General features: G+C 42.6%; 1 protein-coding gene across 1 annotated transcript in view; it reads left to right on the top strand.

Annotated features, from left to right (window-relative positions):
• Positions 1 to 24,383, top strand: part of TBXAS1 (thromboxane A synthase 1) — a 228,199-nt gene extending 203,816 nt beyond the window's left edge. The window contains exons 10-13 of the mRNA XM_054631033.2: positions 17,517 to 17,605; positions 20,055 to 20,192; positions 22,104 to 22,266; positions 22,884 to 24,383. Coding sequence (XP_054487008.2) covers positions 17,517 to 17,605; positions 20,055 to 20,192; positions 22,104 to 22,266; positions 22,884 to 22,958 — 465 coding nt within the window. The 3' untranslated portion in view covers positions 22,959 to 24,383. The remainder of the gene's footprint in view (positions 1 to 17,516; positions 17,606 to 20,054; positions 20,193 to 22,103; positions 22,267 to 22,883) is intronic.
• The last annotated feature ends 683 nt before the right edge of the window (positions 24,384 to 25,066 follow it).

Genomic DNA, 25,066 nt, shown 5'->3' with positions numbered 1-25,066 from the left:
TAGCCCAACTGAGGAAAATCAGTCTGTGAAACAGGAACCCTTGAGTTGTTTTAGGGTTAAGTTACAACTGTGTTGGTTTTTTCCATGCATGATTTTTCTTTTTTTTTTTTCCTTTCCCAGACTGCATGAGTCCTAAATTCCCCCTGTAAATCTGCTTTCTGTACCATCAGTTCTTAGAACAATGAACTGCTTGATATACCTGATAAGAGTTAACACGAAAAATGAATAAATTATTTGCTACTCCCTTCTCTTTTTTGCTGTAACTGGGTGTTGGTCTATAAAATGAAGGAAGTTACATTGAGCAGGAAGTTTAAAAATGCTTAGACAGATGTCATTAAAAAAAAAAATCAAACTTGGCTTCCTGCCAAGTGTCTGTAATTAAAATTATTCTTCTTAGTGAGAAAAAAGCAGATGCAAAGGGAGGTTTCCTGTCTCTCAAAGTAGGAAATACAAATAACTGTTAGTCTTGCCTTTGTGTGTGCATGTGTGCACGCATATGTGTTTGTGTGAGTGTACGTCGTGGTGTGGGACTCTGATGCTTATTTCTGAAGTGCCTTGTGATAGAAAACTTTAGTCAATACTGGCTAGATGGGTGCTTTATTATAATCTATGCTCTTTTGGGTCTTGTTTTTAAATTAGATCTTTGTTGGAAAATACTGTATATAAATTGCCCTTTCCATATTCCATATTCCAGAAATGGCTGGTCTTTCACAGAAAAGAACAGTGAATTTCTGTGTATGGTGTTGAAGGGAGAACAGGATGTGGGTGGGTGTACACATGTGTATATAGCTATACTTATCTATACACATCATATAGCTAGAGCTGATAGCTTTATTAACATAGAAACCAATGCAGTTAATGCCGTGCAACTTTTTAGCATAGGTGGAAGTATACAAATATATAACTGCTTCTATCAACATAACTTCATTTTTCAGTACAAGTGTCTTTAGTTTGATGCCTTTAAATTATGTTTTTATTTTGTTTCTTGTCTGATACACAAATTCAAAAACAGTCTGTTATCCAAATTAGGCAAGTCTGCCATAGGAAATGGGCTCTGTGGCTCTTTTCTGTCACCACGCTTTGAAAGGGGGCTGCTTTAATTTCTCTTCTATACAGAGATAGGCTTACAACTTACCTAAGTTGAAGAAATTATATCAATCCATTTACCATGTTTTATTTCAGATGTTGCCCTGAAGTTTTTAGTTTTGTTTGTTTTCTTTTTTTTAAAGAGGAATGGCAGATGAGGCATAGGCACACGTTCCAATGCTGATCCATGAGAGCAGGCAGATCCTGGTGGAGCAATACCCCTTGGTAACAGTGAGGGCTCCTACCTGTTTGTGTAGTGTGTGTTCCATATTCATATCTGGATGTGAAGTTGTTTGCTGCTTTCAGCAGCCTCACATTTACAAAGGACAGATGTACTGTGTGGTTGGTTTTTCCACCATGACTCGTAACCTGCTTTAGTTATTGTATATCTGCATTAAGATGTGCCATAGCATAGATACAGTTCTTTTTCCATGGCAAAAGTGTCCTGGTAATACTGGTTATTCTCCTCACAGTGTTGGGATAAGTGGGTCCAGGGAAAGGGGTCAATAGAAGTGGGCTTGTGCTGACATAGAATTTTCCTAATTTATTATGCTCTCCAGTGGTTTTTAGTGGACTGTGCTTGAATTTTTCTCCAACTCTGAAAGTGAGGTGTAGCCCCAGCCCCATTGTACCAATCAGTCCATATTGCTGCAATAGATATCAGATGGCATATCAATACAAACATGCTGCATGCTGTACAGATAGCACAGGGTGGAGGTGCTGGGGTGCAGGGCCTCTGTCTCATCTTAAGCACATGGAATGAGGAGTAGTAGGAGATAGCAGATAAGACCCCCAGTGTGTTTTGGCTGTGATGACCATAGGTTGGCATATCTCTCCTTTTCCATGAGACCACAATGATACATTGGAATGGCTTAATTTTACTGCTCTTTTCTTCAGGACTCCACAGCCACTCAGCTTCTGTTTGTGGGCTGACTGGGCTCAATGAAATGAGTTTCCTACAGCCAACAAGACCCACTACTTACATTGATAAACCCTTGCTGACCTGAGTATCAGAAGCTGATTGGCATGCTGGTGCAGTGTGTACTGACCTTTGTAAACAACTCGTCCATGATTTTGGCATCTTTGAGTGCTCCTGGAAAAACTTCCCTTGGAACAGATAACAGAACTCGCTTCTGTACTTTGAGTTGCCAGATTATCTGGCAAGAGAGCTGCTAAAAAGAGGTTCTGGGAACAGCTGAAAAAGAGCAAGTACATGCCTGCTGCAAGAAATAGAACAACTGGTACCCACTGAGCAAGAGTAGTGGGGATCTGAAAACACACCAGAGAGATATGGACATGTACCTCCTGTGGGTGTTGCAGTGCTGCAAGAGCCAAAGAGAGTTCTTAATTGCTCAGAGAAATATAGAGGGGCTGGTCAGAATGGACAAGACCTAATATAGGCTTTGGAGGTGAGATCAGCTTACAAAAGCTAAGCTCGAGAACACTGTTGGAAACTTTAGCAACAGCTAAGCTTACAGCTCTTTCAGAAAAGGGAAAAGAAACATTTTAAACTCACAATCCACTTTATAGCTCAGCCCAAGGCTATAGGTAATCCATCTCTAGCAATCCTAGGATGTCCTCAGTAAACACATGTTGAAAAATAACATTTCAACAAACCTTCCTGTGTTCTCCTTGAAAAGAGATTGCTATTTCTATTGAAACCCAGAGATGCTATGAAAAGGTAGGGAAGGTCAAATGTGAGAAATCCCCAGTTGCTCCTCCAGTCATGACTATACTCTTCTGGAGGGCAGTTTGCCTAAATCTAATCTGGTTGGGTTTGCAATTATGCCTGGTATTCCTGGGGTAAGACTACCAAATGCAGTTTTCAGAGGTCCCAGGCAAGTAGCAGGAGAGGTTTTACTTCTGCTTCCCAAGTGGGAAGGGGAGCCGTGGCAGGATTAAATGGCCTAATCTGTGGCGGCACTCACAGCTCCCAAATTCTCATCTGATGCCCTACTCTCCTAATCAGCAAATGTTTAAACTCTTTCTTTGCTTTAAGCTGCTGAGCCATTACACAGAGGAGATAAGGCAGTCTCTGCTGTTGGCAGTGATGATGTCTGCTCCTGCCTCCCCCTGTACTGGTGTGGTGTGTCTGCATTTGGGGAAATGAGCTGGGAGGGGAAGGCAAGGGGGAGTTTTACTTGGGCCAGGCAGAGGGAAGACTAATCCTTCTTCTTCTAAGAGTGTCAGATAATATACCAATGGTTTTCACTCTTGTGCTGCTCTGCTGCAGACATTTTGCAAGTGGAGAAGGAAAGCAATGCGTTCTTTTGTTGGCATCTTGACAAAGCATTTCCGTGAGCATGGCTGCCCATTGAAGGCATCTGTTTAAGTTCCCAGCCCAGGGTAGCACGCAGATCTGGGCAAAGGTTTGGGGCTTCATTTTCCCAGCAGGTTCAGTAACGTTTCACACACGTGAATCCAGGGACAGGTAGCAGATGCCCTGAGCAGGCCTAGCCAGTGCTTTCAGCTGAAATGTGTGCTTTGTGTCCGGCGCATTCTCAAGGAGCTCTTTTGAGGAGTTCTGAGTAAACAATAAATCTCTCCACAATGGAATTCATACTGAGTGAATTATCAGGGTTAAAAAAATATTCTGTTGCTTTCAGCTCTTATCTTTGTTTACCGTATCGCCAAGGACAGTGACCTGCCTTTGTGCCCTGATACTGAACTGTCAGCAAGAGAGACAGGAAGTGCTGCCTCCTCTATAGGCTCAGCATATAGGCTTAATGAGAAGAATAACATTTCAGCAGCAGCTGCTGTTGGTTTTGCTCTGTTTGGTTTATTCTCTTTTGTTGTCTTACTTCAGCAAACCTAGATAATCTTAGAGAGAGGCCTTTGTGTCAAGTTTTTGAACTCTAATTTAGTGACCTTCAGATATTTAAACATTATTAAGACCAAGTCAAGCTGACAGAAGTCTATGTCCTTTTCATTTCCCACCAAGCTGAGCCTGTTGCATCCTGTGTGGAGCCTGGCTGTGCACAGCACTCTGAACATGAGCCATCTTTCAGCTTGAAAGAGCAGGGAGTGCTCCAGCCCCAGCAAAACACCGGCTCCATCCCTCACCATGGTAATGTTGGGCTAAAGGGAAACCCTGCCTCTTCTGGGACACGTGATTAATAACTCACCTTAATGAAGTAAGGAATGCATGATGGAAAAAATATTACAATAGGAAAGCACCATCCAGGACAGAGCAGAGACATGCTGGTAGCACCACACACGGTGGAGTGGCACTGCCTTGTCCCAGTGTCCAACCCTCCGAGTATGGGGGAGAAGGGGACATGAGAGCAGCACAAGCCTGCCTTCTACATGCTGACACTGGCTGCAGGAACCCATCCTGGTGTCTGCTGTGGGAGCAGTTTTGGTGCAGTTCCCTTCCACAAGTCTAATAACAGCAGTAGTTTCCCTGCATGGTTCCCAATTCATCATTTGAGAGAGCAGAGATACAGGGAGCAGGGAGAATTCCCATGGATCCCAGCCTCTATTTGGACCCCAAGGACATCATAGCTAGATAAATCTTGAGTGCAGACCCCTCAAACTTTTAATTGCAGCTATTTTTTCCATGGAAAGGTAGGCAAAGAGTATGTTCCTTTGCTGGTTTGTTGCTGGTGTGTGGGTAAGTGTACAACACACATTACAACCATTTTTCCCCAGCAATTGCACATCATAAAGCAACATTTTAATGGCAGGTTAAGTTCACTTCTTTATCTACACAGAAGGAACGTGTAAAATTTCTGTTCTAGTAATCTGTCCACAATTTTGTTTTCCATTCAGGACTTACCTTTATTTTGTATAATATCAGTATTGCTTCCCAGTGCTTACCTTACTCATGACATGTTTGTTTTTTTTTTTAAGAGTAGGGGATTTGTTGTTAGTGCCACGCAATGATCAGGCTTTAAACACGAGCATCATATGCTGCTGTCCTCTGAGCATGCCAGCAGTTATCCACATGGTTAGGGTTTATCAGTCTTATTTATTAAGAGTGGTGGAGGAGAGGAAAAGATGCCCCAAATTCAAATTTGCTTGGAAAGCTGCGTCAGGACTTGACCTTCTGCTAGCAGGCCCTGTGGTTTTCCACACAAGAGCTACTCCCCACACTCCTCCTGCTGTCGCAATAATGTGCCTGGAATCTGACCCCGTATTTCCCACTGTCATGTTGGTATCAGCTGGAGATAAATGAAGCCTTTTGTTAGCTTGTTCCTTGCTTTGCAGGGTGCTCTTCTCTTCTGCTTTAAAGAAGAGCCAGTGGTGATGTGGCACTGAGGCAGAACTACACATAGGCACTGTCAGCATGGTGTTTGTAATATACTGACCAAAGCATCTCTAGTGGCAAAAATGAGACAAGACTCCATTATAAGGAACACAAAAAGGAATTTTCTATCAAGTCCACTGGAAGCAGGGAGCAAGCTGTCATCTTCCCTGGCTCTGCAGCTCCCAGCCTGTGCAGTACCAAGGAGCAAAAGCGGTGATGTGCATATGCAGAACACAAAAAAAGTCTTCCCACATCCTGACCTAGATAAATAGGACTTGGAATGAATTTTCTGACTTCACAGCAGTGACACTTTGAATCTTCTGAGACTTGAAGAATATATATATATATATATATATATATTAGTTATTTTTATGCTGTTTCAAATAGGTGGATGTGTTACAGAAAGTACACATGCACATGCGTTCATGCACATGAAGAAAGGCCAAGAGTACTAATACAAATCTCTCTTACTGTGCCACAATGTGAAGTAGGAAGTGAATGTGTGAGCAAAAGCAGTGGATATGGGCAGAAGTGCAAGATGCTCTCGCTCTTCTGAGCTGTGTTGCAAATACCTTGGGAGCTGAGGCGGGAAAAGCTGTGAGGTTGCTCTGAGTTGTGCTGGCAGAAGGCAGGTCAAAGTATGCAAGGGGAGCAAAAGGGGATCACATCCACTCAGTTTTTATCAGCACGTTTCTTGTGAGAGGTGTAGATCTGGCAGAATATGATCCCAAGTAATCTGCTTTCAAAATTGTCCCTTTCATAATTGAGCCAACTTTCCCCCAGGATTTTTTGGTGGGGATTTTTTTGTTTGTTTGTTTTTGTGTGAAATAAGTATTATGTGTCTGGGACTATGACTTGGGCTGCCAAAGTGTTGCACGGTGTGGTTTAAACCAGAGCAGCAAAGTTGGAATAGCAGCAACATGCCACTGGCTTTTTGATCATCCTGCTGGTTCACTAGAGAGTATTGTAGATTTCTTTATGCCCATGGAAGTCAAAGAAATAATAAGCACCCTTCATCCGTCACATAGTCTCTATTTATACATCAGGGTAGGTGTGAGAAGGAAGAAGTCCTGGGTTTTTTCTTTTTTTTTTTCTGCTAATTTTATTTTTTTTTACTGTTTAATTAAATTTCTTCATTTAGAGTCATGCCGTTGTCTGGGCTTCTGCCATAGATAAGTGGATCTTCATCTGACAGCAACAACCAAAATTTATCTTTCTTTTCGCTCTCTCCCCCTCACTTCCTCCTTTCCCCACCTCCCTCCCCAGTACTCAGCAGAAAAAAAAAGCTATATATAAACTCAGCACAGTTTCCCCCCCAATTACTTTGTCTGCATGTTTCAATTTCGTTCTGTGTCAAGCTTTGCCAAGGTACCAAGTTTGGCATTTTCAAAAGGGAATTGGATGATTAATCCTTGAGGCCCCTCTTGTAGTAACACCCCTCACACACCCCCAAAATGTGTGCTACTGTACTGTGGGTACTCTGAGGGGCAGCTCGTGCTTTTCTGATGTTTATTCACATGAAGCTCCTGGTTTTATAGATTTTTTTCTTTCTTTTTAAAAAGTCTGCATTATTCTAGCTGAGTGCTAGCAGCAGATGGCCAAAGGGCAGGCAGGGATGGCTCATGGTGCTGAGTAAATGGAATATTACCAGCATCCTGACATCAGGCTGTGAGTCTCTGTTATTTGTTTTGTATTCTCTCAAATCACTCAACACTGAAGTCAGGTGTATAACCAGAATCTCATATTTCATTATTAAAACAAGAGACAACCAGTACAAAAAAAAAAAAAAAGAAAAAAAAAAAAGGAGAAAAGGTTTCTAGTTTAAGAGGTAAGACTGAAAACATGAATCCCAGTTCAGAAGCCAGAAGGCATATGAAGTTCAAAATACTGTTATTTGTCATAAATCTCATGTGTTTTCCAGCCAATTTCAAAGTATGTTGGGGCCTTTCTCATAATGTTTGAGCAATCAGGATTGGTAATATGCTAGCTGCTCTCATGTGTGTGACAGGCCCTTTACAGAAAAAGCCTACAGCTGTGTTTTGTCTTGGTACTCAGAAAATCCCTCCCCACAAGTTAGCCCATCTATAGATATCTACAGTTCTTTGTGCCTCAATTCATGATAAAAAGGCAGAGTATACCATCCTTTATGAGGTATTTTGTATGGGTAAAATTGCTAGTGAACCTCCTGCAGAACAATATGTTTTATGCACCTTTTCTCGCTTAAAAGTACTCTTTTGTGTCGAATGTTTCTATCAAATGTGTCAATTTGTGGGTGCCACCTTTGCAGCTCAGTGTCCAGATCAAGTGGTCTCCCTGTCAGGGCTGGCTCAAACCCAGCTGGGTGACACTGTGTTGGCCAGGTTCCCCTGTACCCCAGAACTTTTGAGACTTGATGCTTTTGAGCTTTGAAAAATAAGAATAAAGGATAAAATACTGGGCCTTAAAGTAACACGGCCGTAAGTGAAATAACAGCACAGAAGGAGGTGTTGCAAATTTTAAAAATAGGGGTATTCTTGGAAATACAGGGGTAAATGAGTGATGTGACCAGGCACTGAGACAGGATCAGGTTTAAGAAGCAAAAGTATCTTTGAGAAGCAAGAGAGAAAGAATGGCAAATTGGTCTTCACACCAGGACCATTGTGGAACTGTGAGGTAATAAATAAATAAAGGCCAAAGCAGCTTACTCATAAAGCAGAAGAAATCATGAGTAATACGTTCCATTTGCCTTCCCTGTAAAGCCTTATATCATCCTAAAACATGCTGGAAATGACCTTGTTCAGACTACCAATGCATTCTGTATTTTCTCACTGCTGACCCTGTGACTTCATCCTGCAGCTCTTTGAGTTGTGCTTTTGTTCCCCCTCGTTTCCATGTGCTCACGAGGGGCAGTGAGTCAGCACACGAGGAAGGGCTGTACTGCCCCTGGCAGCACATGGTGCCCCCCAAAAACAGCTGCACTTTCCAGGCTCTGTCCCCAGCTCCTGCACCTGGGGACAGCTCCCCTAACTCAGGGATTTGCCTCTGTGCTAAAGGAGACCATGGAACAGGTGGCCTCCTGAGCTGAATACTGTTCTTTATGATCTCTTCTCAAATATGCATCTTCAAATGTCAGAAAGGCCCAGGCTTCAGTTTCTTTTCTTGTCTTCTCTTCAGTTTTTGTGGATCACTTGGACACTGATAACTGCAAAAGAATTCCAGATAAAAAATTAACTTTTGTGTTTTATTTCCTGGGCTTAAGGACAGGAAGGCTGTCCTTGGGGAGGATCCAGTGGAGTTTTTCCACTGGCCTTTTTATGATTGGAAACATTCCCACGACTTGGGTACTGTTTAAGTGTCATTACAGAGGTCCAGTTGGCCCTCAAATCACCTACTGTGCTTATCAGTGTGATCAGGACCAAGTCATTGTAAGAAGTAAATCATAAACAAATGGACAGATGCCATGCTGATCTGCAAAGGATAGAGGAGAGCAAAGACACAAAACAGCACCAGAACATGGGACCATGATGGCTTCACTTAATCTAAGCATGAACAGGCTTAAGGAAATTTTTGTGTTCCCAGATGGACAGTCAGGGAATAAAAGGAGAGAGATCCTTGAAGCATCTGCCAGGATTCTTTGCAGACAGCTTTATCTGAACTTCTAGAGAAGTTTGTCATATGTTAGTGTCATGGTAGCAGATCCCCCTGCTCACAGCCAGATCCCCACTGAGCTTGGGGTAGTGCATTTTGGGCTGACAAGTCCTGCTGTTTTTTTCAGAGATCTTTATGCACTGGAGGAAGAAAACTCGAAATCCATTTCAAGTGCTATGAGATTTTTTCACATACCAGTTGTAAATTGCTTTGTTGTACCCAAGGCAGTCAGAGGTTTCCAGAGGGGGCAAAAGAGGAAAGGGCACTGAATAGCTTTGGTTAGAAAATACTTTTTTCCCCTTTCTTTGTGCATTTTTCATATTTTCAGTTAAACTGAGAGAAGTTTGAACAGGAACTTTGCCTATGTGCCTTTTAGAAAGGAAAAATTTGGAGTGCTAGGACTGGACATGGCTTTTACCAGTAAATTTTACCTGTATTAGGATATTAGGAGGTGCAGAAGTCTATGGCAAGGAATTGGAGCTTTGGCACCAGAAGCACTTCTTTACATTCTGTGCTTTTACTACCATCAGTTTCTCAAGGACAGGCTGAACCTTGAGTTATGATTTTGGCAGCTGAAAGCAAACAAGGCTCCTTTTTGTTTAAGTCCTATTTAAATGCCGTGCAATGGATTTCTTTCTTTTTTGGTCACTTTAGGTCTATGCACTCAGAGCGGTATTTGTTAATTTATGAACAGGAGTCACACTGCGGCTGGAAAACAAAAAATCAGGCTAGTTATGAAGACTTGAGCTGGTGGGTGCTCAATTCTTAAGGTTGTAAATCGATGGTCTCATTTTTCAGCACCTCTGCTGGCCCCTTGTGTGTAGGGGAGGGATTATTTACCAGGAGCACCTCACACACGCATTTGGAAGATGACCAAGTAATTAATGCTTGCTAAACGCTTTGCAAGCCTCAGGGGAAAAAACAACTATGGAAAAGCAAAGTCTTATTATTGTCCTACTGCACCTAATGTAGGTTAGATGTTTCCAAGGCATCAGGCACTGCATAAATGTTGTATGGTATTAAAACTGACCTGCCCTTGTCGGGACAAATGATAATTATGCTGAGTGATGAGAGAATCTTGCCGTTTCTCTGTTACGAATGTTTTCCTGTTTACTAATTCAGAAAAGGTCTCTCATCCAGCAATTGCTGAAGCCAGTGACTTAAGCAGCCAGTGGCTCAAGAAAGGTGAATTACAGAAATAATTTATTTCGCGCAAAGCTCTGATCTTCTCATAGGTTGCACTATGCTCTCCAGAGCATATTTCCCCAAACTGCATGCCTGGGGCTGAGTCACCTCTCAGTCCATAAGACTGCCATAGAGATGAAGAACAACCAAAGGCAAGCTCAGCGTGTAGACCATAAGATAGACTCTATTTTCAGCATGAAAATTCATGCTGATGTCTTTTAATATAAACATAACGTGAGGAAATAAACATTTGATTAAACTAAACACACAGGCCTTTTATATGCAAGGCCCTAATTTAAAGCACTGTCACCTCTATACAGAAAATACCAGCTGGAGCAGGAATGATTAAATTAAATCATCTGGCTCTTATGTGATACCATGAATGTCTACTGAGAGGGGAAAAAAAATCCCTCCTCTTTATTCCTGTAGATCTGCAGGAACCATCAAGGGACACTTCTGTAGCAGGAAGGATTAAGTCTTGCACGAACTTCAGTGGTTAATGTGCTTTGGACTGGTGACATGCCCTTCGGACAGACCTACCCCAGTTTTATAATTCTCTTTCTCAGCCTTTTGGGCCTCTGGCAGTCCTTTCTCCTGTTTAATTTCCTCCTTGCTTCCCTCCCACTGGGATCCTTCACCATTCAGCATTTCTGCCACCCAAGTAGAAATTTTGATTGTGTTAGACAAGTGTAGAAAGAGAGACTTTCGAGCCTCGGTTGGGCTGTGGAGAGAACCCGGGGCAGATTTCCTGGGGGCTGAGTGTTTATTAAGGAGGCAAGAAAGAGGCAATCTCTGTGACTCTGATGATCTTAGCCTGCTGCAATGCATGGGTAGGGATTACACCACATCACAAATAGCTGGAGCAAGGCACGCATTGCATACAGGTAGGGAGCCACTTCTAGAGGGGTGGTACTCTTCCCCACATAGCCTAAGTAAAATAATAAAAATTAGCATAGTGGGAGTATGGAACACTGCCTGGCCTGGCAGTATCATCACACTGAGGAGCTGCACCTTCCTTTGTGACAGCAGAGCACTCCAGGCACCCAGTCTCACTTATTTAATCAATTTTCATTCGAGGGCACACACTTCTCTTGGCAACCTGGGACTAGATGAAGTTAACAAATTTACAAAATCTAAATAGAACCAGATTGTTTTCTCCACTCTTTTCATTCGTAGTTTGCCTCATAAAGAATTTCCTTAGAGATTTTTCATTTTTTCCTGACTTTCCTTTTTCTGGATCTTCTACCTGATGGCACGCGTTCTGTTCTTGCTGATCACCATGTGTCACTAGTAATGTAGGTGGAAGAAAATTTCTGACTGTTTTGGTTTCAGCTTTTATGTTTATCTGTTTGGCTTTGGGACACTGTTCAGTTTCAGGAAGTATTTTTATCTCACAGGAGTCTCCTTGTGAGCAGTGGTGCTACAAAGACATTCTTTTAGCACCGTGGAAGCTACTGGAGGTAGTGTAGGTCTGTCTTCTGTCAGGAGCTGAACTCTTTGAGTCAAAAAGCAAAGCAACATTAAAGTGAATTGACATTGGTGTAACCTTATACCTTCTGGCTCTTTCCCCAGCACTATTTGGTGCCTCCTTAGAACTGCATTTTCCTCTCCCTTATGCTAATACAGCCCAAGGGATTTGCACCAAAGCTATGGAGACAATTTGGCTGCAAGGTCTGCATGTAATGTGGTTATCAGTGCAAAACTGGTGTGCCAGCCTTTCCCACCAGCTCTGAACTCAGCCTGCAAATCAGCACTTTCCTCTGTGGATGGTCAGTTGACTTGCATGGCAGTGAACCAGAGAGAGGTGGAGTCCTAGAGGTGAGTGTGACTGGCAGGTGGTCTGAACAAAAAAGCTGTAAGACTAAATTTACCTGGCACTCGCAGTCTTTAGGAAGAGCTGGGAGGAATTTGGTTTGAGGTGTCTGAAGCACTGAATGCTGACATATCTTGAGATGTGCCTCAATGAGCAAAGTAACTTTGTCATACCTGGTAAGCAGCCACCAAGGGTGGGGGTCAGAGCCTGAAAAAATTCCATTTGAATAACAACCCAAGCAGATGAAAGAGGTGGCAGGTAATCCACATGGAACAAAGAAATAAATGGAAATCTTGGGAGTATGTGGTTTGGATTGCTTTTTCTTGCTTCTGGGGAAAGATGCAAGAGGGGAGCTGAGAACTTCGATTTCTGAGAGTATGTGAGAAAGCAATGCTGATGGCAGAGGCTCTAGTGCTACCGAGGTGTGCTCTAAGGATTTGAGAAGTGCTAGGCAGCTCAGAAAGTCTCTTTGTCTGGAAAGTCTGAAAATCAGGCTTGTTGTCCTATATTTTATTCCTGAACCTTGTCCTCAATTCTGTAGTCAAGAACTTAATATTTTGCTAGAAGGTTCTGTAGGCCTCAGTCACTGGAAGTGGCCAACAGACACTTGGTGATTTTAGGCAGGCTTTGCTCTATCTTAAGGCCATAATCTGTCTCAGAATGGAGCTTCAGGGTCCTGTTTCCTGAGCAGCATGGGCTGGTTCTGCCTGGTGCCTTGGCTCAGGGACACATCTCACCTGGCAGGTGCAGACAACAGGGAGGGGGAATTTGCAGTAAGTATTGCATGAGGAATGCTTTAAGCATTTTTTAAGTGTTTGGTCCAAGTTCTGGGGATGAAGCTAAGAAATTTTACTTTATCAACTTTGTCCTTGTCCTGCTGCCTGAGATTGTAGGGAAGCTTCAGTTTGGTGCTTTACAGGAGTTCCAGCATGTTGTCATGGAAGTGGTCTAGCACAAGACAAGCTTTCTTTAAACAATTTAAAAACAGATATCTGTTAAACCATCCCACCCCTTTCTATCATTGATCTGCATTTTGAATGCAGTCCAATCTCTAACCTTTCCTTTCCTGACAGGGTTGTTGCCAAAGGTCTCATGGGGCAACCCTAATTTGACTTTCTTGTACTTCACATTCTTGCACTTCACATTCTTGCATTTCTTCCCCCTCTCTGAGGCCAAGTGAGGCACACAGGCTCTAGTTCTATTAGAGTATGAGCAGCTCCTGGAGGTGACCAAAGAGAGGTCAGAACCACAGGCAGATTCTTTGATCTATCAGCAGCTTTGTATGCCTTGGATCAAGAAATATTATTGAGCTGTTTGTGAATGGCTGTGGTCTGAGTAGCCCTTTTGGCAATTGGAAAGGGAGTTGGGTGAGAATACCTGGGGGTGATGCTGGCTTTATTTCTTACTCCTATCCTATTGCTATCCAAAGTCTGCATTTTGGGGGAGAGCCCATGTGTAGCTATGCATACACAGGTAACTCATGGATCTGCATCTGTGCTTAAGCAGATCTGCATGGCATCTCTCTGACCTGGTCTTTGTCACAGCCACACCTGCCCACGAGACATTGGATTTGGATTGTAATTTCTCAGAAACTTAAGCTGGTTCAGTATCAGGCCATGAATCAGCAGTGCTCCTTGTGAGGAATGTGGTCTCGGCAGGCTTTTCTGCTTCTAAATTGATTTCAGGTGCACATCACACTGTCAGCTGCACAAAATTTTCTCTGTTTTTTTTTTTTTTTTTAATTTCTGGATGCTGAGCATCACTAGAGCATGGCCAATAGGATAAATGTGAATCTCTCATTCACTGATGTGTACTTTGAATTACCATTCCCAAAACAGAGGCAGTAGAGGAGGATGATCATCAGCTGCTTTGGGGAAAAGTGTCTCGTCTTGAGCTGTCACTGAAGATGGGCTCATGCTGGACCTTGTATGGAAGCAACTGAGGTGCAGGCATATGTTCCCTTCTGCTGACTTGGCTGTGGTGACACCAACCACAGCCAGCAAAGAAGAGCCAGCAACTGGGAGCAGTAACATCTCAAACTGCAGCAGAGATTGGCCAGACCGCTCCTGTCAGCACTTGGATTCCCTTGCTGTTCATTGAGGAATTAAAAGTTAACTGAGGGCGGTGGTAAAAAATAGGTTTGCCTGCCTAGAAAATGTTTAAACCAATACTGAAAAGCAGAGGTGGATCTGAAGGTAGTTATCTCTCTTGGAGTTTATATGGGGATTAAAAACAAGCGTCATCCTTGTAGCACATAGGCAATTTTATAATCACTGCTGGTATTTCACCTCAGGGTACTCTGTGGGAGGAAGAATTAATTTCCCATCTTTTTCTACGTAATGGAGGCTTGTGATTTTCTGTCAGTCATAAAGGAGAGTCTGTGGCCAAAGTAGATGCCAGAAGTGATTGAATAGTCTGGGATTGGTAAGGGTGTACTACCTCACCTCCAGAAATCAAACTGGGGAAACATGCATGCAGAGAAATGCCACAAGATGTTACATGGCCATTTCACTTCCACATCAACAGGGAAAGACACTACAAGGCTGTGCAAAGCATAAGAAAAACTGCTGTGCAAAGCAGTGGCTGCAAAATTAAAGTACAGGATGTTTTATTAAATGCAGTCCTCCCTCACACCCCCCATCTCTTCTTGTTAAAGAGAGAAATCTTTCTTAGTGAAAAAAGCTGCCTCATCTTGAGTACAAGGCAATTTAGACAATTTTTTTTTCAGGGGGTTAAAGTGGCATGTTTGCACAACACCACCTTCACCCCAGAAAACCTGCCAGCAGTTGATAGATATAAATAGGGACATTTAGGGAGAAAAGCATATTTATGTTCCTTTGAAATGTGCTTGGCTAAAGGCATATTTTTAAGAGAGGGAGTGGAAAAACAAATGGAAAATATTTTCTTTGAAAGGGGAAAAAAAAGCAACAAACTGTCCTTCCTAAATAGAGATGCTTGGCTTGTGTGTACTTTAAGCAGCTGCAGGTCAGACCTTGCAAACAACCACTAAATTAGGTCCAGCTACTTTGATGCTAAAAGCATGGAAGTGCCAATAATTAAATTGCATCAGATGTAGGAAATGACTGATGTGTCTGTCATTCTCATGATAGCAGAGTTCACTCTGCTGCCATTTGACTGACCCCTCCTTCTTTATGTAAGCAAAAGGAATTTTCTTCTAAGGAAGATCAGCTGGTTTTACACCTTTTACATCTTTTGTTTTGTTTTCTGAACTGCTAATCCCCTGAAGGTATAGAAGCTATTTGAAAGAGCAAATCAAAGCTCCAATAATTTAGTGTTATATTATTCGTTGATGTATGGTTTGATTTAGTGGCTACTTATTATATCAGGTTACCATATAATTATCTTAATTATTGACTCCAGAAGTAAGTAGGAGGATTATGAGAGAGACAGAAAGGCCCAATGGAAAGAGCATGGTTCAGAGAATCAAACACATCTCAGTGTGCTCTTGGCTCCACCACTCATTTTCTCTGAGCCTGGACTCTTCTCTCAGCCAGCCTGTCCATGAAATCAGGAGGGATTGCAGGAACAGGACTCAGATGCTGACTCAGGATTCAAAGAGATGCAGGAGAGCAGTATAAAAAGGTGGGGGGAAAGTTCTGAATGATAATTGTAAAACTGGCAGAAAAAAATAAAAGAATGCACACCACCGCATGCATTTGCATTGAGGAGTGGAGCACCTCTGTGGGCATAAAGAAAGGGAATTGTGCCATGAAGACCTGAAATTTGAGACTGCATTTCCAGCCTCTGCTTCTGATTTCCCCCACAAAATTAGGCAGCCCTCAGATCCCTTTCTGAAAAACAAGGGTGATCAAAATCATTCCCCCAGCTTTTGTTTTAGCCATTGGAATTATTGGAGCACTGCTCTTCACACAGATGTCAGCCATGGGTCTCACGTGGCTCTTGGGCTTCTAGTCCTTTGTCTGATAACCACTGACCTAAGCCAAAGGTTTGAGTTAGCAGGCACCACCACAAGATAAAAGCCCCACTGAAAGGCTGTCAGTGCAGTCCATATTTCCTGTATTGATAATATTTGTCATATACTGACAAAATACTTCATCTATTGACAAGCTGAGTTGCATTTTTTCCCCTGGGAGAGAAGCACACACACTGGTTCTCCTCAGCCTGTGCAAATTACTTTCTCTGCTTCTGCTTCTCTTTCCTGAGCCAGAAAATGGGGATAATAGAATGTATCTATTTCCTTCCTAGAAAAGATCAGTTAATGTGAAATGGTGCATGGTGGCTTAGTGCTGAATAAGTGGGATACCCTAATCCAGCAAGGTATCCTTGTTCTATTGTATGCCTTTTCTGCCTACCATCTGGAGTTGTTCCCTGCTTAGTATTTTCAGTATGTACCATATGTTTTTGCATGAAAATTCAATAAAATATGCATTATACATGAAAAGTGCTGTAGTAAATAAAGGAAGGATGGAATCCAGTCCCCTTTGTGAACGGCAGGGGCCCCAAATCTTCATAAAAGGTTTAGTCTAGTCTGACGTCTGTGCTTTTCTCCAATTTACTCTGTGTAGGTCCTTAGGAGATGCTCTAATTTAAAACAAAACTCTACTTTCCTGATGAGGTTATTTGATATACTTTGGCTGCCCTCTGCTGAGAGCACTGAATAAAACAGGGAAGATGCCCTTTTTCCAAGGAAGCTAACTGTAAGAAATTCCCTGGTTGTCTGTGTCCTGAGTTGTGTCAGTGCTGCTGTTTGGTGTCTCTCACTGTCTGTTTGTTGCCAGTCAGAGGGCAAAGTCCTCTGAGCTACAGCTCTATTGGGGTTTTAGCGCCCACCACTCCTTGTCAAGGGCTGAATGGCTTTGTAGGATTGTGAAGGCGTGGGCTCAGGCATTGACCATTGTGAAAAATGAAGCAGCATTAAGCAGGGGCTGGAAGGAAACAGGCTTCTCTGCTCAGGCACTACTGCAGTCCTGCCAGGTGGGATTTGAGCTCTGCCTCAGCACCTCACTTGTTGGCAGAGCAATTTCCCACTGTGAACTGTTCCTCATGGGGGTTCCAGCCTCTTCCAGTGCCATCTCCACCCCTCCACAGGCATCACAGCACCAGCACTCTCCTTTATTTCTATAGCTGGGGACTGCAGAGGGCTTGTTCCAACATTAACAAGAGTAACTGGAGGACTTGCTGTTCTTGTGAACAAAGTGTGAGCCTCCTGCCCTTGGGAAGGAACAAGGGTCCTGTGCAGATTTTGGTACATGTGTGAAACAATAGCTCTGTTACAGCTATTGATGCTCTCTGTAATGACCTGCTTTTAATATTTCCTAGCAAGTTGATTTATTATTATACCTTCAGCTGGGCTGTGTACCAAAGCATTTTGATGATGAAAGGAATGTTACACACACATTTAATTACTGCCCACATTTTTGTATAATTTTATCATTTACTGTTTTAGATGAGACATCGAGTTCTTCTACAGGAAAGATGCCCAGGAAAAAATAGATGATTTAAAAGCTAATCTGGGATGAGTTTGGCACTTACATGTGAGAAAACGTAATTGTTCCTTTTGTCCTGCCCTTTCAGATGGTCCCTGATTACCAAAATGTACAAGAGCTCCCTTATCTGGACATGGTGATTGCAGAGACGTTGCGCATGTACCCACCTGCGTTCAGGTATCTTTTTTTTTTCCCTTTCTGATTACACAGGATTGCTCTCTGGCTCTATAAAATGGAAATCTGCTCTTGGAAGACCAGTGGTCTCTCAGTCTCTGTGCCAACATCAATACTGCTTTGTGCATTTGAAAGATATCACGCGGCCTGTTGAAGGAAAGCTGGATAATTCTGGTATTTCTAAAGCACGTTTTTACAGTGAATTGGCCAAGGTTGCTTCCTCACCATTCCTCACATCCCCCAAGTTTAGAGGATGGAGCCATTTTGGAGCAGGTCTGGCCAGAGAAAACCAGAGGCTGCTTCCATGTGCCTCAGGCTTTGGGGGTATGCATCAAAACTCATCTCCATCAGGGCCCTGTTGGTTATTACAGCCCTGATCTGTGGAAGGCTTGCACAGTCTGAGAGCTGTATTTTACATGTGTGTTTAACTTGGCCCACTTACACTTAGCATTGCCTTATTCTAATAGAGTATAAGAGAGTATAGACCCTTAAACTAATGGTAACATTCGTTATCTTTTGAAAGTTTTGTCCCAAGTCACACATGACTTATTCTGCTATATTGATGAACTGAAAACAAGGGGGAAAATTAGAAAACTGTTTGATTGTCAAAGCTCCAAGTTATCACAAGAATAACTACAAATATTAAGATATACAGTTTTTTCAAAGAGATCAGCCAGTTGCAATGCTTCTCATGAAGCTCAGGGAAAAATTCAGATGACTGGAAAGAAGCCAAAGCTGAGCTTGCTGTGAGAGCTTTTGAAAAATTTAACCCATGACTGAAAGCACCTTAAAAAAAAAAAAAAAGGCTTAAAATCATATTCTCTTCTATATGTTCACAAGGATTGGAAATCAATGTTTTTTTCATTGGCATCTGCAGAATTGTTCAGAGAGTTAATATGAGATATCTGCTCCTGGATGAGATGATGGGGTTTTACTGTGCTATACTTGGCATACAAGTGGAAACTGTTTTGCAGGTTAAAGTGACAGGGGCCTTTGAGTTTGGGCTCTATCACTGGGAAACAATCCATGTTTGTCAGATGGGAGACAGAACAAGAAGAGAACAAAGTTCTTCTGAAGTTTTGTGTGGTATTGTCAGGGCTGTTTATTGATCTGGCTTTTACTCTGATGGATGTGGAATGGATAGGACAGCCCAGGGCTGCTGAAAGATGTTAATTGCCTATGACAAGGATTATGCTGAGTCCAGTGAAAAATCAGTAGCAGCCAAGTTTGTTATGGAAAAAGTTAGTTTCATTTTTTTTAAATGAACTTACTATCCAGAGAACTTTCTCCCCCAGAAACTCATGTTTCCATTATCACCAAATTCATGTAAGAATGAGAAGGATAGCTTGTCAAAGTTTTTTTTGTTTTGGGGGTTTTTTTGTTTGTTTGTTTGTTTTTTTAATACCAGCGTTTTGTTCCAAGTTTGGAGCCTCTGTTATTTATTTGTCTATGAGAAAGGGAGATGGGTGACAGCAAGGAAAGAATGTGTTTCTGTAATGATACCAGACTGACAGCCCTGAAGCTGAAATCTTTGTTCAACTTTTTAGCAGAGTGTGGGAAGCAGCAAAGGAAGTTCCTGCACATTGCCTCTCCCCTGTGCTTGCAGATGGTGTGAGGGAATAGCTCCCAGACTGAGACAGCAGGGCACCCGCCTGGGTCTGGGCTGGTTTGGGATCTCTAGTGACCACCCAAGCACCAAAAGGTCTGGATCAGAACCACACATGCACACCCACACACAATCTTTTGTAAGACAGAAGCTGGGCTTTGGCAGGTGGCTTGTCATGATGAGGTTCCTAAGGACACCTCTGTCAGCTATCACCACAGGGTGGGAGAAAGCAGCAGAGTTTTGTTGTTAACATCATGCCTGTCTTTGATGAATATATGTGAAATATATGTGTTTTCCAAGGCTTGTGAATTAGTTGTATTTCCAGCAGCAGCAGAATACTCAGCCCTAATATTATAACCATCCCTTGCTAATTTTCAGGTGCTGCACCAACAGGGGGGAGCTTCTCAAATAAAAAACCTCAAAGCTATATTTACTTTCTTTTTTTCCTGGAGGCAAACCAGCACACTCTTTTTACCTGTTATTAGAGATGACTGACACATTTCATCAGCAATTTTCATTAAAAAAATGAGTCTAAACCCAACATCAACAATAAAATTGCAGTTTAGCAGTTCATGCTTTAGAAAACAGTAAACAACCAGAAATGCTTTCCTGTGAAAAGGGCAAAAGTCAACCACCTGGGCTGGAGCTATGGACTTCTAAGTGGAGATGATTGTAACCTGAGAAGACACTGGCATCAGCAACAGTTCATCTATGAGATATTATTTATCTATGAGAAAATGTTACCTCAGAAATTGTTTGGTCAGATGAAGACAGATACTTTTACAGATCTCCCCTGCTGTATTTTTACCCTTTATTAATCATCTGGGATGCATGATGTTGTTGCAGATTCACTAGGGAAGCAGCTAAAGACTGCATAGTGCTGGGGCAGCATATTCCAGCTGGAGCTGTCATTGAAATTGCAGTTGGACACCTTCACCACAACCCTGAGTTCTGGCCAGACCCTGAGAAGTTCATTCCTGAGAGGTATGTGGAGCAATGCTTTTCACCCTTAGGTTGAGGTCTTTACTTGGCTCTGTGGGCACAGAACTCCAATCTGTCCAGTGCAGGCACCAGATTCTGCTGCTCTTTTACAGCCACAGTCACCCACTATTCATCCAAAGCAGCATTTCCACCAAGAGGAGCACAGTTTTATTTAAACCATGAAAACATGTTCTTTCCACTACATCAGACAGGTGATGATAGTGGTGTATTCCACAGAAGGTGCAAGGTTTGCTCAGGGTTGAACTGGGGCAGAGGTTTTCAGACCTGTTTCCAAATCATATCCTGTGAATAATGTTGTTTCTGGGTACCAAAATTCTGAAGTGGGACAGTATATTCACTGGCTTGGCTGTACCTGGGAAACTCATCCAGCTCCTTGCTGGTTCAGAGCCCTCTTTTCACTTGAAACATAACATACTCTGTGAGTGGGGAACATAACATACTCTGTGAGTGGGGAACCTACCCCATCTCCCACTGGGAATTTCCTCCCTGTCTGCAAGTTAGGATCCTTGGTTCTTGTTTTGCAAGATGGTTTCACATGGAGCATTTATATCTTCAGTGGGAAGGGGGAACCCTGTCAAGCTGTAGTTTTGTACCTGCCCTGTGTTACAGGTGCTGGGCTGAGCTCACAGAGAGAGTTTCAGCTGATGTGGTGCTGTGTGGAAGCACAATTTAGTTTTGTGGGCAGCTATATTTTTAAACTGTTTAGTGAGCAGATGCATTTTAAGCTACCACTACATTCAGAAGTTTACTAAGAAAAGAAGTGCCTGCTTCATAAACAACTGGGTGTGAGGCTGGCAGCCCAGAACCATCTTTGCCAGTAAGACAACACGTGTTTGGTGTAGATGGGTATTCCTAATGCTCCTTCTGGAACAAATCTAGGCATATGCTCCATTAGAATCTTTTGGCCACAAAGAAGAGCAATGCCAGGGTTAGAGAAGCCCAGAGATTTTGTTGGAGAGGGATCTTAGCAGCAATTGGAAGTCTGGGGTGGGTATTTTTAGCAATGCTTATCTAAAAATGCTTTCTTAATTGTTTATTCACCACTTTAACAGCAGTATGAAAGGGTAAAATGGTTAGAAGGGGCTGCAGTCCCCTTGATTCACACAGTGCTGTTTGGTATGAATCTGATATTAATTCCCTTTTGAACCTTCCCCAAGGAATGATCCATAATTACTAACACTCTGCTCAGATTGTAGAGCTGGTAATGTTAGCAAGAATTATAAAATAAGAGTGCAACAAAAATTAAAATGAAATAAAATAATTCAGTTGCAGCCCCTTCCCCTCCCCCCCCCCAATATTTCATTTTGAAATTGGTGGTAGGAATAAAACAAGGGAGATTTTAAATTTACCAGGATGATATATGGGGGTGAGCAAGGCAAGAATTATCTGATTATGCTTAGTACATGAATTAATGGTCCTTCAATCTCAAATTAGGGGCCTCTACAGTAGTTTTTTGGAGTAGTGGCTTAATCTTATTTAGGTTTTCAAAGCATGGGGATGGAATTAGTGGAAATACACAATATTCTTTTTTCCAAAGCTCCAATTAGCCTGTATTACCTCTCATCTCTTTCTACCCTGCATGAGTTCTCTGGACCTTAGCAATCTAAAGTTCTTGGAAACTGAATCCAAAGAGAAGAGAGATTTTCATTAAAGATAGATTGGAAATAAAACTCATGTCTCCATGTCCTCTCCTGAAGCCACCAGCTGACAAAGGCTGATGGCCATAAGTCAATTATCTTTTTACTTAGGATGTCAGGACATAATCTATCAATAGTCCCCATCACCTGTCCATTAAGACCAATTGAAATAACCAGCTTTTGAGATTTAAATTAAAAAACATGGAATTAAGCAAAAAGCATTTCTTGAACTGGTTTCCATCTCTGCACCTTCTAGGTTTACAGAGGAGGCCAAGAAGGAAAGACATCCCTTTGCATACCTGCCCTTTGGGGCAGGACCCCGTGGCTGCCTTGGCATGAAAATGGGTTTGTTGGAGACAAAAATTACTCTGCTGAGGATTTTGCAGAAGTTTAAATTCAAGACCTGCCCAGAGACTGAGGTTTGTACATGCAGATGCTTACAGATCACACTTGTTAACTTGAGGGAGTTGACAGTGTGTCTTAGGCAGGACAACAGGTTTGCCTTTGTGACTTCTCTTCATTTGAGAAAACTGCTAGAGACACTTCCATAATAAGGAGAGACCAGGCATGGACTGCATGTTTTAAGCAAAATGTGATTTCAGATATATAATTTTTCCAACAAAAGGGAAATTATGTTACACAGCCCTGCCTTAGTGGAGAGCAGTATGGCAAGACCACAGGCAGAATGTCATAATTCATAGAGGGTGAGAATGTGTGCACATATTTCACAGGACCTCAGCACTCTAGTATATGTTTATTGCTATGGACATTGCACCCAGCTCTAGAGTTTATAGAGTTAATTTCTTTCTGTTCAGATCTACAGCATTCCTGGGTAACCACTGCCTCAGCCTCTGGCTGTAAATTCTATTTAATATTATACCAGCACAGCTGACTGTAAAACAAATACTTTACTGCTTCCACAGTGATCCTGGTATGAACTGGTCCTCCAGCAAAAATGTCTGTCTGTATGTGGGGGTGTCATACACACATAAACAAACACATAGAACTGCACATAAAATGCTCTTTTCTCTTTCAGATTCCTTTGCAGCTCAAATCAAAAGCCACACTTGGACCAAAAAATGGAGTCTACATCGTGCTGGAATCTCGCTAAAAGGGAATGTACATCCTGAAGCTCTCTGGAATGAGGCCCCTTGTTAGTGAGTCACTGGGTATAATTAGTTTTCAAATCTCCAAGGACAGCTAGGAGCCTAAGTCCCACTGATGGTCAGTAGGTGCTTCCTCACTGCTCTCCTGTGGGACAGCCCTCCAGTCACGTTTTAAAATGGGCTCCACAGTCTTTTTTGGATGTTTTCAAATTGCTGTGAATATTATCTATAAAGAAGCATCCCACTTTCATTTGCTTTTCTTCATCATACTTCTTTTCACTTATCTGTGGGAATGCTTTCTTCATGCTGTTTCCACAATTTAGAGTAGATTTTAATTTCAATTCATTGTATGGCACATCCTTCTCATGAACTTGTGAGTCCCTAGAGAAAGCCCCAAAGGCACCACTGTTACAGCAGAAGACCTGGGATGCAGTGCATTGGATTTTTTCATGAACTCCACTAACAATCAAAGCTGAGGCACCTGTACAATGCTTAATCTCTTAACCTGTGTCTGTAAAGCCAGAGAAGTTGCACCTCCTCCAAGCTTTGAAGTGATTTTAAATACACTTAGATTAACAATTTGAACTTGGCACATTCCATCGACATGACAGAAGAATGGAGCAGTGAAGCTCCAGCAGCTAAGACCAAAGAAATGAGGTGACAGCCATTTTTCTGGCTGCTGAACTGCTGTTGGAAAGGTGGAGACAAAGAAGATACGAATTTAAAGCAAGCAGGAGGACTGGAGGAAATTTAAAGGTAATCAGAAGCTGCTGGTACCAAATCTGCTTCATGGGGATGCCTTTCCTTTCCAAACATTGCAGTTGGCACCACCCCTGTCTAGCTCCTTGAATCAAGGAGATTAAGAGCATGTGTGCACTAGAGCTGGTGGCAAAGGAGTGGGATCCAGGATCATCAGACCCAGCAGCTCTCTTGACTCCTGTGACACTGGAGCAGGTCATGTCCCGAGTGCCTCACCCCCTCAGGATGGAACCTGTCAGATTGCCAGCTGCAGCAGCCCCATGGATCCGTTCAAGCTGTGTGACTGCACACTCATCTTCCCAGCCAAAACAATTGTAGTTTCCACTCCTCACATTCCCTCTGTCCTACACTTCTGCAAAGCCTTCACCAGCCACACAGCTGGTGTTGCACAAGAAGCTGGAAGGGGGCACAGCTGGGCCAGCTGACCCCCACTGAATACAGGGACATTCCACACCTTATGGCACCATGCTCAGCACATAAAACTAGGGGAAGAAGAAGGAAGGGGGACAACATTCCAAGTGATGGTATTTGCCTTCCCAAGTCACTGTTATGCCTGCTGGAGCTCTGCTTCCTGGGGTGGTGGAACACCTCCCTGCACATAGGAAATGGTGAATGAATTCCTTGTTTGGTGTGTGGCTTTTGCTTTACCTATTAAACTGTCTTTATCTCAATCCATGAGTTTTCTCATTCTTAAAATTCTCTCCCTCACCCCACTATGGGGGTGTGAATGAGCAGCTCTGAGGGGCTGAGCTGCTGGCTGGGGTTAAACCACAACAACAAAACTGTAAGAAGAAGTTTGTGCAGTCCCAAGACCCTTTTTTAAAATTCATTATTCTTGTATCTTTTCTTTTAATTTTTTTTATTTTTTTATAGAACAAAAACTCTTGCAGCACTATAAAAATAAGGATGTACCTTTGGTTCTTTGCAAGTCTTGACTTTCTGCCTGCCTGACAGAGTCTGCTTGAGGGTTCCTTAGGTACAGCATCTCTTGGTGATGTGCACAGAGCAGGAGGAAGAGACTGACTGCTCAGCTTCACTGCAAGGATGGAGCCATCTGCTCACTGATGCCTGGCTAGGTCCCTGAGTTTCTCTCCAGCAAGCATCTTTTGCTGCCTTCTTCCCACATGCTGCCTGAACACTGATCAAATTACTGGCTCTTGTTCCTCAAAGACTGTCTCTTCCTCTTTCATGCAATTTCTTTTTAAACAGGTCTCTATAGGCAGCAGTGGTGAAGCAGTGACTGGGGAAGTCTTGGAATTGTTCCTTTTTCCATGGAGCATTCCTGGCATGCTAAGCAGAAGTGCCCTGTTACAGACACACTGATTATATGAATTGCTGATGGAGTGATTGTTAT

This window comes from Agelaius phoeniceus, chromosome 5, assembly GCF_051311805.1.
Source record: "Agelaius phoeniceus isolate bAgePho1 chromosome 5, bAgePho1.hap1, whole genome shotgun sequence".
In the NCBI taxonomy this organism is placed as follows: Eukaryota; Metazoa; Chordata; class Aves; order Passeriformes; family Icteridae; genus Agelaius; species Agelaius phoeniceus.
Note: the sequence above shows the minus strand (reverse complement) of the source record. Positions and strands in the feature narration are given on the sequence as shown.